This window comes from Bombina bombina, chromosome 5, assembly GCF_027579735.1.
Source record: "Bombina bombina isolate aBomBom1 chromosome 5, aBomBom1.pri, whole genome shotgun sequence".
NCBI lineage: Eukaryota > Metazoa > Chordata > Amphibia > Anura > Bombinatoridae > Bombina > Bombina bombina.
In genome coordinates this window covers 386,890,005-386,906,649 of record NC_069503.1, presented here as the reverse complement: position 1 = coordinate 386,906,649, position 16,645 = coordinate 386,890,005, and the positions used below count along the sequence as shown (strand labels likewise).

Genomic DNA, 16,645 nt, shown 5'->3' with positions numbered 1-16,645 from the left:
TCGGAGTATTTTCTACTCTTTGCCACGGAGTGACCCATGTCATCTGGTGGTTAGCCGTGTGGCTTGAGCCTCAAGGGTGGTTGGTCGTCCCATTTCTGGTGCGCCTTAGGGTTGCATTCCCCTGGTCAGCTTGCCAGTGTTCCCGTGGATTCCCTGCTAATGGCAAATGGGTTGGCTGTGCCTCTGCTTGGCAAGCTACTTGTAGGGGGTCATTTTCTAGGACATCTGTGTTGGGAATTTCTCTTCCCATTAGCCGGTGACTTCGGGCCTTGAGGACAGTTGTTGTCCTTCCGGCATCATCCCTTTTCTTTAGGGGATATTCTCCTCAATATGGAGATAGAGTCCTTGCTTGGGGCTTCTCCTGGATGAGAGGCAGACAGGTGGGATTGGTTCCCCCAGGGTTCTTGCTGGCTCCAAACAGACTTGTTGTGCCTTTATTTTGATAGATCCTTAGGTCTATGATCTTGTTGTCTGTTTTCAGAGTTGGGTTGTACTTGTACTCTGTGGGGAGGGCTGTGCTATTGTTACACAGTTATAATTATACACGTTTTACCTTGTATCTAAGCCTCAGCAGACTGCCCCCTTATTTCAGTTCTTTTGACAGACTTGCATTTTAGCCAATCAGAGCTTCCCATGGTAAATTCATGTGCATGAGCTCAATGTTATCTATAAGAAACACGTGAACTAATGCCCTCTAGTGGTGAAAAAACAGAATTTATGTTTACCTGATAAATTACTTTCTCCAACGGTGTGTCCGGTCCACGGCGTCATCCTTACTTGTGGGATATTCTCTTCCCCAACAGGAAATGGCAAAGAGCCCAGCAAAGCTGGTCACATGATCCCTCCTAGGCTCCGCCTACCCCAGTCATTCGACCGACGTTAAGGAGGAATATTTGCATAGGAGAAACCATATGATACCGTGGTGACTGTAGTTAAAGAAAATAAATTATCAGACCTGATTAAAAAAACCCGGGCGGGCCGGGGACCGGACACACCGTTGGAGAAAGTAATTTATCTGTTAAACATAAATTCTGTTTTCCCCAACATGGGTGTGTCCGGTCCACGGCGTCATCCTTACTTGTGGGAACCAATACCAAAGCTTTAGGACACGGATGATGGGAGGGAGCAAATCAGGTCACCTAGATGGAAGGCACCACGGCTTGCAAAACCTTTCTCCCAAAAATAGCCTCAGAAGAAGCAAAAGTATCAAACTTGTAAAATTTGGTAAAAGTGTGCAGTGAAGACCAAGTCGCTGCCCTACATATCTGATCAACAGAAGCCTCGTTCTTGAAGGCCCATGTGGAAGCCACAGCCCTAGTGGAATGAGCTGTGATTCTTTCGGGAGGCTGCCGTCCGGCAGTCTCGTAAGCCAATCTGATGATGCTTTTAATCCAAAAAGAGAGAGAGGTAGAAGTTGCTTTTTGACCTCTCCTTTTACCGGAATAAACAACAAACAAGGAAGATGTTTGTCTAAAATCCTTTGTAGCATCTAAATAGAATTTTAGAGCGCGAACAACATCCAAATTGTGCAACAAACGTTCCTTCTTCGAAACTGGTTTCGGACACAGAGAAGGTACGATAATCTCCTGGTTAATGTTTTTGTTAGAAACAACTTTTGGAAGAAAACCAGGTTTAGTACGTAAAACCACCTTATCTGCATGGAACACCAGATAAGGAGGAGAACACTGCAGAGCAGATAATTCTGAAACTCTTCTAGCAGAAGAAATTGCAACCAAAAACAAAACTTTCCAAGATAATAACTTAATATCAACGGAATGTAAGGGTTCAAACGGAACCCCCTGAAGAACTGAAAGAACTAAGTTGAGACTCCAAGGAGGAGTCAAAGGTTTGTAAACAGGCTTGATTCTAACCAGAGCCTGAACAAAGGCTTGAACATCTGGCACAGCTGCCAGCTTTTTGTGAAGTAACACAGACAAGGCAGAAATCTGTCCCTTCAGGGAACTTGCAGATAATCCTTTTTCCAATCCTTCTTGAAGGAAGGATAGAATCTTAGGAATCTTAACCTTGTCCCAAGGGAATCCTTTAGATTCACACCAACAGATATATTTTTTCCAAATTTTGTGGTAAATCTTTCTAGTTACAGGCTTTCTGGCCTGAACAAGAGTATCGATAACAGAATCTGAGAACCCTCGCTTCGATAAGATCAAGCGTTCAATCTCCAAGCAGTCAGCTGGAGTGAGACCAGATTCGGATGTTCGAACGGACCTTGAACAAGAAGGTCTCGTCTCAAAGGTAGCTTCCATGGTGGAGCCGATGACATATTCACCAGATCTGCATACCAAGTCCTGCGTGGCCACGCAGGAGCTATCAAGATCACCGACGCCCTTTCCTGATTGATCCTGGCTACCAGCCTGGGGATGAGAGGAAAACAGAATTTATGCTTACCTGATAAATTGCTTTCTCCAACGGTGTGTCCGGTCCACGGCGTCATCCTTACTTGTGGGATATTCTCTTCCCCAACAGGAAATGGCAAAGAGCCCAGCAAAGCTGGTCACATGATCCCTCCTAGGCTCCGCCTACCCCAGTCATTCGACCGACGTTAAGGAGGAATATTTGCATAGGAGAAACCATATGATACCGTGGTGACTGTAGTTAAAGAAAATAAATTATCAGACCTGATTAAAAAACCAGGGCGGGCCGTGGACCGGACACACCGTTGGAGAAAGCAATTTATCAGGTAAGCATAAATTCTGTTTTCTACAACATAGGTGTGTCCGGTCCACGGCGTCATCCTTACTTGTGGGAACCAATACCAAAGCTTTAGGACACGGATGATGGGAGGGAGCAAATCAGGTCACCTAGATGGAAGGCACCACGGCTTGCAAAACCTTTCTCCCAAAAATAGCCTCAGAAGAAGCAAAAGTATCAAACTTGTAAAATTTGGTAAAAGTGTGCAGTGAAGACCAAGTCGCTGCCCTACATATCTGATCAACAGAAGCCTCGTTCTTGAAGGCCCATGTGGAAGCCACAGCCCTAGTGGAATGAGCTGTGATTCTTTCGGGAGGCTGCCGTCCGGCAGTCTCGTAAGCCAATCTGATGATGCTTTTAATCCAAAAAGAGAGAGAGGTAGAAGTTGCTTTTTGACCTCTCCTTTTACCGGAATAAACAACAAACAAGGAAGATGTTTGTCTAAAATCCTTTGTAGCATCTAAATAGAATTTTAGAGCGCGAACAACATCCAAATTGTGCAACAAACGTTCCTTCTTCGAAACTGGTTTCGGACACAGAGAAGGTACGATAATCTCCTGGTTAATGTTTTTGTTAGAAACAACTTTTGGAAGAAAACCAGGTTTAGTACGGAAAACCACCTTATCTGCATGGAACACCAGATAAGGAGGAGAACACTGCAGAGCAGATAATTCTGAAACTCTTCTAGCAGAAGAAATTGCAACCAAAAACAAAACTTTCCAAGATAATAACTTAATATCAACGGAATGTAAGGGTTCAAACGGAACCCCCCTGAAGAACTGAAAGAACTAAGTTGAGACTCCAAGGAGGAGTCAAAGGTTTGTAAACAGGCTTGATTCTAACCAGAGCCTGAACAAAGGCTTGAACATCTGGCACAGCTGCCAGCTTTTTGTGAAGTAACACAGACAAGGCAGAAATCTGTCCCTTCAGGGAACTTGCAGATAATCCTTTTTCCAATCCTTCTTGAAGGAAGGATAGAATCTTAGGAATCTTAACCTTGTCCCAAGGGAATCCTTTAGATTCACACCAACAGATATATTTTTTCCAGATTTTGTGGTAAATCTTTCTAGTTACAGGCTTTCTGGCCTGAACAAGAGTATCGATAACAGAATCTGAGAACCCTCGCTTCGATAAGATCAAGCGTTCAATCTCCAAGCAGTCAGCTGGAGTGAGACCAGATTCGGATGTTCGAACGGACCTTGAACAAGAAGGTCTCGTCTCAAAGGTAGCTTCCATGGTGGAGCCGATGACATATTCACCAGATCTGCATACCAAGTCCTGCGTGGCCACGCAGGAGCTATCAAGATCACCGACGCCCTTTCCTGATTGATCCTGGCTACCAGCCTGGGGATGAGAGGAAACGGCGGGAATACATAAGATAGTTTGAAGGTCCAAGGTGCTACTAGTGCATCCACTAGAGCCGCCTTGGGATCCCTGGATCTGGACCCGTAGCAAGGAACTTTGAAGTTCTGACGAGAGGCCATCAGATCCATGTCTGGAATGCCCCACAGTTGAGTGACTTGGGCAAAGATTTCCGGATGGAGTTCCCACTCCCCCGGATGCAATGTCTGACGACTCAGAAAATCCGCTTCCCAATTTTCCACTCCTGGGATGTGGATAGCAGACAGGTGGCAGGAGTGAGACTCCGCCCATAGAATGATTTTGGTCACTTCTTCCATCGCCAGGGAACTCCTTGTTCCCCCCTGATGGTTGATGTACGCAACAGTTGTCATGTTGTCTGATTGAAACCGTATGAACTTGGCCCTCGCTAGCTGAGGCCAAGCCTTGAGAGCATTGAATATCGCTCTCAGTTCCAGAATATTTATCGGTAGAAGAGATTCTTCCCGAGACCAAAGACCCTGAGCTTTCAGGGATCCCCAGACCGCGCCCCAGCCCATCAGACTGGCGTCGGTCGTGACAATGACCCACTCTGGTCTGCGGAAGGTCATCCCTTGTGACAGGTTGTCCAGGGACAGCCACCAACGGAGTGAGTCTCTGGTCCTCTGATTTACTTGTATCCTCGGAGACAAGTTTGTATAGTCCCCATTCCACTGACTGAGCATGCACAGTTGTAATGGTCTTAGATGAATGCGCGCAAAAGGAACTATGTCCATTGCCGCTACCATCAAACCTATCACTTCCATGCACTGCGCTATGGAAGGAAGAGGAACGGAATGAAGTATCCGACAAGAGTCTAGAAGTTTTGTTTTTCTGGCCTCTGTCAGAAAAATCCTCATTTCTAAGGAGTCTATTATTGTCCCTAAGAAGGGAACCCTTGTTGACGGAGATAGAGAACTCTTTTCCACGTTCACTTTCCATCCGTGAGATCTGAGAAAGGCCAGGACAATGTCCGTGTGAGCCTTTGCTTGAGAAAGGGACGACGCTTGAATCAGAATGTCGTCCAAGTAAGGTACTACAGCAATGCCCCTTGGTCTTAGCACAGCTAGAAGGGACCCTAGTACCTTTGTGAAAATCCTTGGAGCAGTGGCTAATCCGAAAGGAAGCGCCACGAACTGGTAATGCTTGTCCAGGAATGCGAACCTTAGGAACCGATGATGTTCCTTGTGGATAGGAATATGTAGATACGCATCCTTTAAATCCACCGTGGTCATGAATTGACCTTCCTGGATGGAAGGAAGAATTGTTCGAATGGTTTCCATTTTGAACGATGGAACCTTGAGAAACTTGTTTAAGATCTTGAGATCTAAGATTGGTCTGAACGTTCCCTCTTTTTTGGGAACTACGAACAGATTGGAGTAGAACCCCATCCCTTGTTCTCCTAATGGAACAGGATGAATCACTCCCATTTTTAACAGGTCTTCTACACAACGTAAGAATGCCTGTCTTTTTATGTGGTCTGAAGACAACTGAGACCTGTGGAACCTCCCCCTTGGGGGAAGCCCCTTGAATTCCAGAAGATAACCTTGGGAGACTATTTCTAGCGCCCAAGGATCCAGAACATCTCTTGCCCAAGCCCGAGCGAAGAGAGAGAGTCTGCCCCCCACCAGATCCGGTCCCGGATCGGGGGCCAACATTTCATGCTGTCTTGGTAGCAGTGGCAGGTTTCTTGGCCTGCTTTCCCTTGTTCCAGCCTTGCATTGGTCTCCAAGCTGGCTTGGCTTGAGAAGTATTACCCTCTTGCTTAGAGGACGTAGCACTTTGGGCTGGTCCGTTTCTACGAAAGGGACGAAAATTAGGTTTATTTTTGGCCTTGAAAGGCCGATCCTGAGGAAGGGCGTGGCCCTTACCCCCAGTGATATCAGAGATAATCTCTTTCAAGTCAGGGCCAAACAGCGTTTTCCCCTTGAAAGGAATGTTAAGTAGCTTGTTCTTGGAAGACGCATCAGCTGACCAAGATTTCAACCAAAGCGCTCTGCGCGCCACAATAGCAAACCCAGAATTCTTAGCCGCTAACCTAGCCAATTGCAAAGTGGCGTCTAGGGTGAAAGAATTAGCCAATTTGAGAGCATTGATTCTGTCCATAATCTCCTCATAAGGAGGAGAATCACTATCGATCGCCTTTACCAGCTCATCGAACCAGAAACACGCGGCTGTAGCGACAGGGACAATGCATGAAATTGGTTGTAGAAGGTAACCCTGCTGAACAAACATCTTTTTAAGTAAACCTTCTAATTTTTTATCCATAGGATCTTTGAAAGCACAACTATCTTCTATGGGTATAGTGGTGCGTTTGTTTAAAGTGGAAACCGCTCCCTCGACCTTGGGGACTGTCTGCCATAAGTCCTTTCTGGGGTCGACCATAGGAAACAATTTTTTAAATATGGGGGGAGGGACGAAAGGAATACCGGGCCTTTCCCATTCTTTATTTACAATGTCCGCCACCCGCTTGGGTATAGGAAAAGCTTCTGGGAGCCCCGGGACCTCTAGGAACTTGTCCATTTTACATAGTTTCTCTGGGATGACCAACTTGTCACAATCATCCAGAGTGGATAATACCTCCTTAAGCAGAATGCGGAGATGTTCCAACTTAAATTTAAACGTAATCACATCAGGTTCAGCTTGTTGAGAAATGTTCCCTGAATCAGTAATTTCTCCCTCAGACAAAACCTCCCTGGCCCCATCAGACTGGTTTAGGGGCCCTTCAGAACCATTATTATCAGCGTCGTCATGCTCTTCAGTATCTAAAACAGAGCAGTCGCACTTACGCTGATAAGTGTGCATTTTGGCTAAAATGTTTTTGACAGAATTATCCATTACAGCCGTTAATTGTTGCATAGTAAGGAGTATTGGCGCGCTAGATGTACTAGGGGCCTCCTGAGTGGGCAAGACTCGTGTAGACGAAGGAGGGAATGATGCAGTACCATGCTTACTCCCCTCACTTGAGGAATCATCTTGGGCATCATTGTCATTGTCACATAAATCACATTTATTTAAATGAGAAGGAACTCTGGCTTCCCCACATTCAGAACACAGTCTATCTGGTAGTTCAGACATGTTAAACAGGCATAAACTTGATAACAAAGTACAAAAAACGTTTTAAAATAAAACCGTTACTGTCACTTTAAATTTTAAACTGAACACACTTTATTACTGCAATTGCGAAAAAATATGAAGGAATTGTTCAAAATTCACCAAAATTTCACCACAGTGTCTTAAAGCCTTAAAAGTATTGCACACCAAATTTGGAAGCTTTAACCCTTAAAATAACGGAACCGGAGCCGTTTTTAACTTTAACCCCTTTACAGTCCCTGGTGTCTGCTTTGCTGAGACCCAACCAAGCCCAAAGGGGAATACGATACCAAATGACGCCTTCAGAAAGTCTTTTCTATGTATCAGAGCTCCTCACACATGCGACTGCATGTCATGCCTCTCAAAAACAAGTGCGCAACACCGGCGCGAAAATGAGGCTCTGCCTATGATTTGGGAAAGCCCCCAAAGAGAAAGGTGTCTAAAAAAGTGCCTGCCGATATAATCTTATCAAAATACCCAGATTAAATGATTCCTCAAGGCTAAATATGTGTTAATAATGAATCGATTTAGCCCAGAAAAAGTCTACAGTCTTAATAAGCCCTTGTGAAGCCCTTATTTACAATCTTAATAAACATGGCTTACCGGATCCCATAGGGAAAATGACAGCTTCCAGCATTACATCGTCTTGTTAGAATGTGTCATACCTCAAGCAGCAAGAGACTGCTCACTGTTCCCCCAACTGAAGTTAATTCCTCTCAACAGTCCTGTGTGGAACAGCCATGGATTTTAGTAACGGTTGCTAAAATCATTTTCCTCATACAAACAGAAATCTTCATCTCTTTTCTGTTTCTGAGTAAATAGTACATACCAGCACTATTTTAAAATAACAAACTCTTGATTGAATAATAAAAACTACAGTTAAACACTAAAAAACTCTAAGCCATCTCCGTGGAGATGTTGCCTGTACAACGGCAAAGAGAATGACTGGGGTAGGCGGAGCCTAGGAGGGATCATGTGACCAGCTTTGCTGGGCTCTTTGCCATTTCCTGTTGGGGAAGAGAATATCCCACAAGTAAGGATGACGCCGTGGACCGGACACACCTATGTTGGAGAAACTATCAAAATGCATTTAGATTAGAGGCGGCCTTCAAGGGCTTAGAAATTAGCATATGAACCTCCTAGGTTTAGTTTTCAACTAAGAATACCAAGAGAACAAAGCAAAATTGGTGATAAAAGTAAATTGGAAAGTGTTTAAAATTGCATGCCCTATTTGAAACATGAAAGTTTTTTTTGGACTTGATTGTCCCTTTAAGGAAAAAAGTCTGTAGCAACACCTCTTCAAAGGAAAACAAAATATACGTAAGGTAAAACAGCAAGAAAAGACTTAGCTTGCTTGGAGCGTGCCCTCTGTCCGGGGGTTGCTTTTGCGGTCTGTTTCTTGCATGACTGCTTCTTCTTCCTCGCAAGTATCCTCTGTGTCGTCCTGTTATGGACTGTGTTCTCAAACTTGGGGTTTCTCACCTGGGTGTATTACACACTTTTTTATGGTCGAATGCCGTGGTATTCTTGACACTGGGAGGACTTTGCCTCTTCAGTTGCAATCTGTGCTTGCAGGATGTTGGAGAGACGTCTGTTCTGTCTCTGTGCCCGGTCTTACCCCAGGTTTCGCTTGGTATAGGCGTGGCCTCCTTTCCCTGTTTGGGCCCTTTTAGGTTTCTGTGAGCTGGGCTTACTCGTGGAGATGCTCTTTTTTGTATTAGGGGACCTTTCGGTTTCCTTGGTTCTCCTTTGCCTTGTTCCCTTGGGGGTTTCGGCTGGTGTCTCCTTCATTTGTGGAGATGAGCGGTGGAGGACTGTTTGTTGGGTGACGGAGTCTCCTGGAGGACTGTTGGCTCAGTCGAGTCTGTTTGCAGTCTCTAGTTTGGCTTCTGCACTAACTGCGAGTCAGTGTCATTGGGGCTTTTCCTCAAATTTTTCTCGGCTTCGGACGAAGCATTTTTTTTAAGTCAGGTAGAGGTTCAGGCTGGGTGCCCTCAGTATGGGCCGCCTATTGTACTCTCCCGTCTTGTCCTCTATAGCTTGGGTATTGTTTTCCCAAAAGTAACGAATGCAGCTGTGAACTCTCACCATTTAAGAGGAAAAACATAAATTATGCTTACCTGATAATATTCTTTTCTTATGATGGAAAGAGTCCACAGCTCCCCACCCGCAATTTTATGTGGGGCTTCATTCTTCTGGCACCTTTCACCCTGATATTTCTTCTACTGTTCCTTGTTCCTCAGCAGAATGACTGGGGGATGAGGGGAGTGGGAGTATTTAAGCCTTTGGCTGAGTTTTCTTTGCCTCCTCCTGGTGGCCAGGTTCTTATTTCCCAAAAGTAATGAATGCAGCTGTGGACTCTTTCCATCAGGAAAAAAAGGAAATTATCAGGTAAGCATAATTTATGTTGTTATGATTGGCCGATGATGGTCACATGATGCAGGGGGAAGGAAAATGGCACCAACTTTGAAATTTGTCTGAAAAAATTTCTACTACTCATCTGAAATTCAGACTAAGTGCTTTTGCATTGTATTTTTATTATGCCTTTGTTGATCATGCAATTCTACTGTACTTAATGGTCCTTTAAAAAGGGACATGAAAGCATTAAATATAAGTGGTGAATCAACACTCAAAAATACAATAAAAAAAAAAACAACAACTATCCGAACCATGCATTAGGTCTAATGCATGTGTGTTGTACCCCCATTGCTATCACAGCCACTGTCACCACGTATGATAGCAATGCACAGACAACCTTAGACCACTGGTTTTCAAACCTATCTTCAGGCCTCCCTAACAGGCCAGATTTTGAAGATATTTGAAATGGATCACAGGTGAAATAATCAACCAATTAATAAACATGGTTATTTTACCTGCTCTCATCCAAAGTTATCCTGAAAACCAGTGCCTTAGACAATGAGCATTAAAGGGTCACTGAACCCACATTTTTTTCGTTTGTGATTCAGATAGAAAGTTGCTTAAAATTTCATGCTCTAATTTACTCCTATTATCAAATTTTCTTCATTCTCTTGGTATCTTTATTTGAAAAGCAAGAATGTAAGTTTAGAAGCCGGCCCATTTTTGGTGAACAATCTGGGTTGTCCTTGCTGATTGGTGGATAAATTCACCCCCCAATAAACGAGTGCTGTCCAGGGTCTGAACCAATTATTGGCTGGCTCCTTAGCTTAGATGCCTTCTTTTTCAAATAAAGATAGCAAGAGAACAAAGAAAAATTGATAATAGGAGTTAGAAAGTTGCTTAAAATTGCATGCTCTATTTGAATCATGAAAGAAACAATTTGGGTTCAGTATCCATTTAAGAAAGTTACAATTACGACATTTCTAATAGACTAATGCACAATACAAAAGTAAAACACAGAATTTAAAAAGGGACAGTCTACGCCTTAGTCATCTTAAAGTATTACCATAGATTCAACTGCAAATAGCCTCCTACACCAGCAGGAACAGCAAAAAAAGTTATTTTAAAATCAATATTGTTTCTGCCCACTTTGAAAAGGCTGCCAAGCTCCGCCCACTGATGGCATCACAATCTAGGCTGCATCTAGGCACGCTGAATAGCATTAACAGTCTGTTGAATCCAACTAGTGAGCCTTTTGTGATGTCATCAGTGGGCAGAGTTTGGCAGAAACAATATTCACTTTAAAATAACTTGTTTACCATTAATGCTGCATGATATAGAAAAGGTGCAGAAGGCTATTTACAGCTTAATCTATGGTAAGACTTTAAGATGACCAAGGTGTAGACTGTCCCTTTAATGCATACTTGTACGTATGTACATTTATAAATAGCAGACTGTAACCTACCATAACTCAAGTAATATATCAATTACACCATGAGAAGATATATGTTATTTTCTATGCATTTGCATATTAGATAATGACTGCTAAGAATTTGTTTATCTCGTTTGAGCTGGAGACCCACTTTACTTCCATTTGGAAACATAAAGGTGACCCATAACCATTTAAGATCTGTTTTAAAGAAGTAAAATATTTTTTTAAGAAATTAACAAAAGTGATGTACAGCTAGTACAGGTGATACCTTTCATATGTAACTAACAATGGATACAATTTGCAAGCTTTCAGAGCACTGAGGTTCCTTGTCAGGCCTCATGAAGGGACATCACTGTGCTGAAAACTTGCAATCAGCAATGGAATGCAATGTATAAAATTGTCAAAAATAAAATTATACATACCTGGAAATCTACAGCCCTTTTGGAGGCCAGATCAGCCTTGTTACCAGATAAAGCTATCACAATGTTGGGACTTGCTTGCCTTTGCAGTTCTTTCACCCAGTTCTTTGCTCGTGCAAATGATTCCTATTATAAAAGAAACATGGAAGACTTTCAGCTCATAGTTTAGTTTAACAGATTTTGACACTATTAAAAGGGAGTCTAGTCAAAAATAAACTTTTATGATTCAGATAGGGTATGCAATTTTAAACAACTTCAATTCACTTATTATTTCTACAAATTTGCTTTGTTCTCTTTGTATTCTTTGTTGAAAGCTAAAGCTAGGTAGGCTCAGATGCTAATTTCTAAGCCGTTGAACTGCTTCTTAACTCAGTGCATTTTGACAGTTTGACAGACACGGTTAGTTCATGTTTTTCATATAGATAACGTGCTCATTCCCGTGGAGTTAATTAAGAGTCAGCACTGATTGGCTAAACTGCAAGTCTGTCAAAAGAACTGAGATAAGGGGGGCAGTCTGCAGAGGCATAGATACAAGGTAATCATAGAGGCAAAAAATATAAAAGGTATGCTTACCACATAAATTCCTTTCCTTCCTGACAGGGAGACTCCACAACTTCATTCCTTACTGTTGGGAAATACATCACCTGGCCACCAGGAGGAGGCAAAGACACCCCAGCCAAAGACTTAAATATCCCTCCCACTTCCTCATTACCCCAGTCATACTGCAGAGGGAACAAGGAAAAGTATTAGAAACATCAGGGTATAAAAGGTGTCAGAAGAATTAATATAAACAGGGAGCCGCCCAACAAAAAAATACATTACAGGCGGGGTCGTGGACTCTCCCTTGTCAGGAAGGAAAGGAATTTATCTGATAAGCATAAATTATGTTTTACTTCCATAAGGCAGGGAGAGTCCACAACTTCATTCCTTAATGTTGGGAAAACTATACCCAAGCTCCAGGGGACAATGAATGAATAACGGGAGGGAACAAAAAAAGAGGCGGCCCCTATTCTGAGGGCACCACAGCCTGCAAAACTTTTCTCCCGAAAGCTGCTTCAGCCTAAGCAAAACACATCAAACTTGTAAAATTTAGAAAAAGTGTGTAAGGAGGACCATGTAGCCGCCTTACAAATCTGATCCATTGAGGCTTCGTTCTTAAAAGCCCAGGAGGAAGCCACTGCTTTAGTGGAATTAGCCGTTAGCCTCTCAGGAGGCTGCCCCGCTGTCTCATAAGCTAAGCGGATGACACTCCTCAACCAGAAATATAGGGTAGTAGCCTTCTGCCCCTTACGCTTCTCCGTATAGATGACAAAGAGGAAGATTGTCTGAACTCCTTAGGAGCCTGAAGATAGAACTTCAAGGCACGAATCACGAAATCTAGATTGTGAAGCAAGCGTTCCTTCGCTGGAGGAGGATTAGGACACAAGGAAGGAACAACGATTTCATGATTAATAATACGATCCGACACCACCTCGGAAACTGCGCGCAGAGGCAATAGAATGAAAAAAAAAAAAACAACCTTCCAAGATAACAATTTAATGTCAACAATATGCATAGGCTCAAACGGAGCCTGCTGCAAAACACTAAGAACAAGATTTAGGCTCCAAGGTGTAGCCCCAGATTTAAACACAGGTCTGATCCTAGACAGAGCCTTAAAGGACTGCACACGTACGTAAACTCAGCCAGCCAATCTCTTGTGCTGTAAGACTGACAGGGCCTATATCTGTCCCTACAGGGAACTTGCAGATAGACCCTTCTCCAGTCCATCCTGGAGAAAAGATACAATTCTGGCAACCTTAACCTTATGCCAGGAAAAGCCATGCTCTTCACACCAGTACAAGCAAGTCCTCCACACTTTATGGTAGATACGTCGAGTAACTGGCTTACGAGCTTGAACTAAAGTGTCGATAACACTCTTAGAGAACCCTCTATTGTCTAAGACTAAGCGTTAAATCTCCACGCAGTCAGCCTCAGAGAATCTAGATTTTGATGAACGAAGGTAGCCTGTATCAGCAGGTTTCTGCGACAAGGTAACCTCCACTGAGGAAAGGACGACATCCCTATCAGATCCGCAAACCACGTCTTTCGTTGCCATGATGGAACAATCAGAATCAATGATGCTTGCTCCTGCTTGATGCGAGCCACCACACGAGGGAGAAGCAGCAATGGAGGAAAAAAACAGAATTTATGCTTACCTGATAAATTACTTTCTCTTCCGGTGTATCCTTTACTTGTGGGATATTCTCATTCCCTACAGGATGTAGCAAAGAGAGCACACAGCAAAGCTGTCCATATAGCTCCCCCTCTAGCTCCACCCCCCCAGTCATTCGACCAAAGGTTAGGAAGAAAAAGGAGAAACCATAGGGTGCAGTGGTGACTGTAGTTTAAACAAAACATTTTTTTACCTGACTTAAATGCCAGGGCGGGCCGTGGACTGGATACACCGCAAGAGAAAGCAATTTATCAGGTAAGCATAAATTCTGTTTTCTCTTGCAAGGTGTATCCAGTCCACGGATTCATCCTTTACTTGTGGGATACCAATACCAAAGCTTTAGGACACGGATGAAGGGAGGGAACAAGACAGGTACCTTAAACGGAAGGCACCACTGCTTGCAAAACCTTTCTCCCAAAAATAGCCTCCGAAGAAGCAAAAGTATCGAATTAGGCTGCTGGCCAGTAGTCTCATAGGCCAAACGGATGATGCTTTTCAGCCAAAAGGAAAGAGAGGTAGCAGTCGCTTTCTGACCTCTCCTCTTACCAGAATAGATAACAAACAAGGAAGATGTTTGTCTGAAATCCTTAGTTGCTTGTAAATAGAACTTTAAAGCACGAACTACATCAAGATTGTGTAATAGACGTTCCTTCTTCGAAGATGGATTAGGACACAGAGAAGGAACCACTATTTCCTGGTTAATATTCTTGTTAGAAACAACTTTAGGAAGAAAACCAGGCTTGGTACGCAAAACTACCTTATCTGCGTGGAACACCAGGTAAGGTGAATCACACTGTAAGGCAGATAATTCTGAAACTCTTCAAGCAGAAGAGATAGCTATCAAAAACAAAACTTTCCAAGATAACAACTTAATGTCTATGGAATGTAAAGGTTCAAACAGAACCCCTTGAAGAACTGAAAGAACTAGATTCCAACTCCATGGCGGAGCCACAGGTTTAAAGACAGGCTTGATTCTGACTAAAGCCTGAGCAAACGCTTGAACGTCTGGTACCTCTGCCAGACGCTTGTGTAACAGGATAGACAAAGCAGATATTTGTCCTTTTAAGGAACTAGCTAACAATCCTTTCTCCAGTCCTTCTTGGAGAAAGGACAATATCCTGGGAATCCTAATCTTACTCCATGAGTAACCCTTGGATTCACACCAACAAAGATATTTCCGCCATATCTTATGGTAGATTTTCCTGGTGACAGGCTTTCTAGCCTGAATCAGAGTATCTATAACTGACTCAGAGAACCCACGCTTTGATAGAATTAAGCGTTCAATCTCCAAGCAGTCAGAAGTAGAGAAACTAAATTTGTATGCTTGAACGGACCCTGTATTAGAAGATCTTGCCTCATTGGCAGTGTCCATGGTGGGACAGATGACATGTCCACTAGGTCTGCATACCAAGTCCTGCGTGGCCACGCAGGAACTATCAGAATCCCCGAAGCCTTCTCCTGCTTGATTCTGGCAACCAGACGTGGGAGGAGAGGAAACGGTGGAAAAACATAAGCCAGATTGAAGGACCAAGGCGCTGCTAGAGCATCTATCAATACCGCCTTGGGATCCCAGGACCTGGACCCGTAGAGAGGAAGTTTGGTGTTCTGACGGGACGCCATCAGATCCAACTCTGGGGTGCCCCATAGCTGAGTCAGCTGGGCAAATACCTCCGGGTGGAGTTCCCACTCCCCCGGGTGAAAAGTCTTACAACTTAGAAAATCCGCCTCCCAGTTGTCTACTCCTGGGATGTGAATTGCTGAGAGATGGCAGGAGTGATCCTCCGCCCACCTGATTATTTTGGTTACTTCCGTCATCGCTAGGGAACTCTTTGTTCCCCCCTGATGATTGACGTAAGCTACAGTCGTGATGTTGTCCGACTGAAATCTGATTAATTTGGCCGCCGCTAGTTGAGGCCATGCCTGAAGAGCGTTGAATATCGCCCTCAGTTCCAGAATGTTTATCGGGAAAAGAGTTTCTTCCCAAGACCATAAGCCCTGAGCTTTCAGGGAGTCCCAGACCGCACCCCAGCCTAACAGACTGGCGTCGGTTGTTACGATGATCCACTCTGGCCTGCGGAAACATATTCCTTGAGACAGGTGATCCTGAGACAACCACCAGAGAAGAGAATCTCTGGTCTCCTGGTCCAACTGAATTTGAGGAGACAAATCTGCATAATCCCCATTCCACTGTTTGAGCATACATAGTTGCAGTGGTCTGAGGTGTATCCGAGCAAAAGGGACTATGTCCATTGCCGCAACCATTAGTCCGATTGTCTCCATGCACTGAGCCACAGATGGCCGAGGAATGGAATAAAGAGCTCGGCAAGTAGTTAAGAGTTTTAGCTTTCTGACCTCCGTCAGAAATATTTTCATTTCTACCGAGTCTATCAGGGTTCCTAGGAATGGAACTCTTGTGAGGGGGAAGAGAGAACTCTTTTTGATGTTCACCTTCCACCCGTGAGACCTCAGAAAGGCCAATACAATCTCCGTGTGAGACTTGGTTCTTTGGAAAGTTGACGCCTGAATTAAGATGTCGTCTAGGTAAGGCGCCACTGCTATGCCCTGCGGTCTTAGAGCCGCCAGGAGGGACCCTAGCACCTTTGTGAAAATTCTGGGAGCAGTGGCCAACCCGAAAGGAAGAGCCACAAACTGAAAATGCTTGTCCAGAAAGGCGAACCTGAGAAACTGGTGATGATCTTTGTTGATAGGAATGTGCAGATACGCATCCTTTAGATCCACGGTAGTCATATATTGACCCTCCTGGATCATTGGTAAGATTGTCCGAATGGTCTCCATCTTGAATGATGGGACTCTGAGGAATTTGTTTAGAATTTTGAGATCCAGGATTGTTCTGAAAGTTCCTTCTTTTTTGGGAACCACAAACAGGTTTGAGTAAAACCCCAGTCCTTGTTTTGCAATTGGAACTGGGTGGATCACTCCCATTGTATGTAGATCTTCTACACAGCGTAAAAACGCCTCTTTCTTTGTCTGATCTGTAGACAAACGAGAAATGTGGAACCTTCCCCTTGGAGGAGAGTCCTTGAA

General features: G+C 43.9%; 1 protein-coding gene across 1 annotated transcript in view; it reads right to left on the bottom strand.

The window, feature by feature from the left end:
- RAB5A (RAB5A, member RAS oncogene family) overlaps window positions 1–16,645 on the bottom strand; it is a 110,347-nt gene that overhangs the window by 34,560 nt on the left and 59,142 nt on the right. Inside the window, exon 4 of the mRNA XM_053714220.1 lies at window positions 11,392–11,514. Coding sequence (XP_053570195.1) covers window positions 11,392–11,514 — 123 coding nt within the window. The remainder of the gene's footprint in view (window positions 1–11,391; window positions 11,515–16,645) is intronic.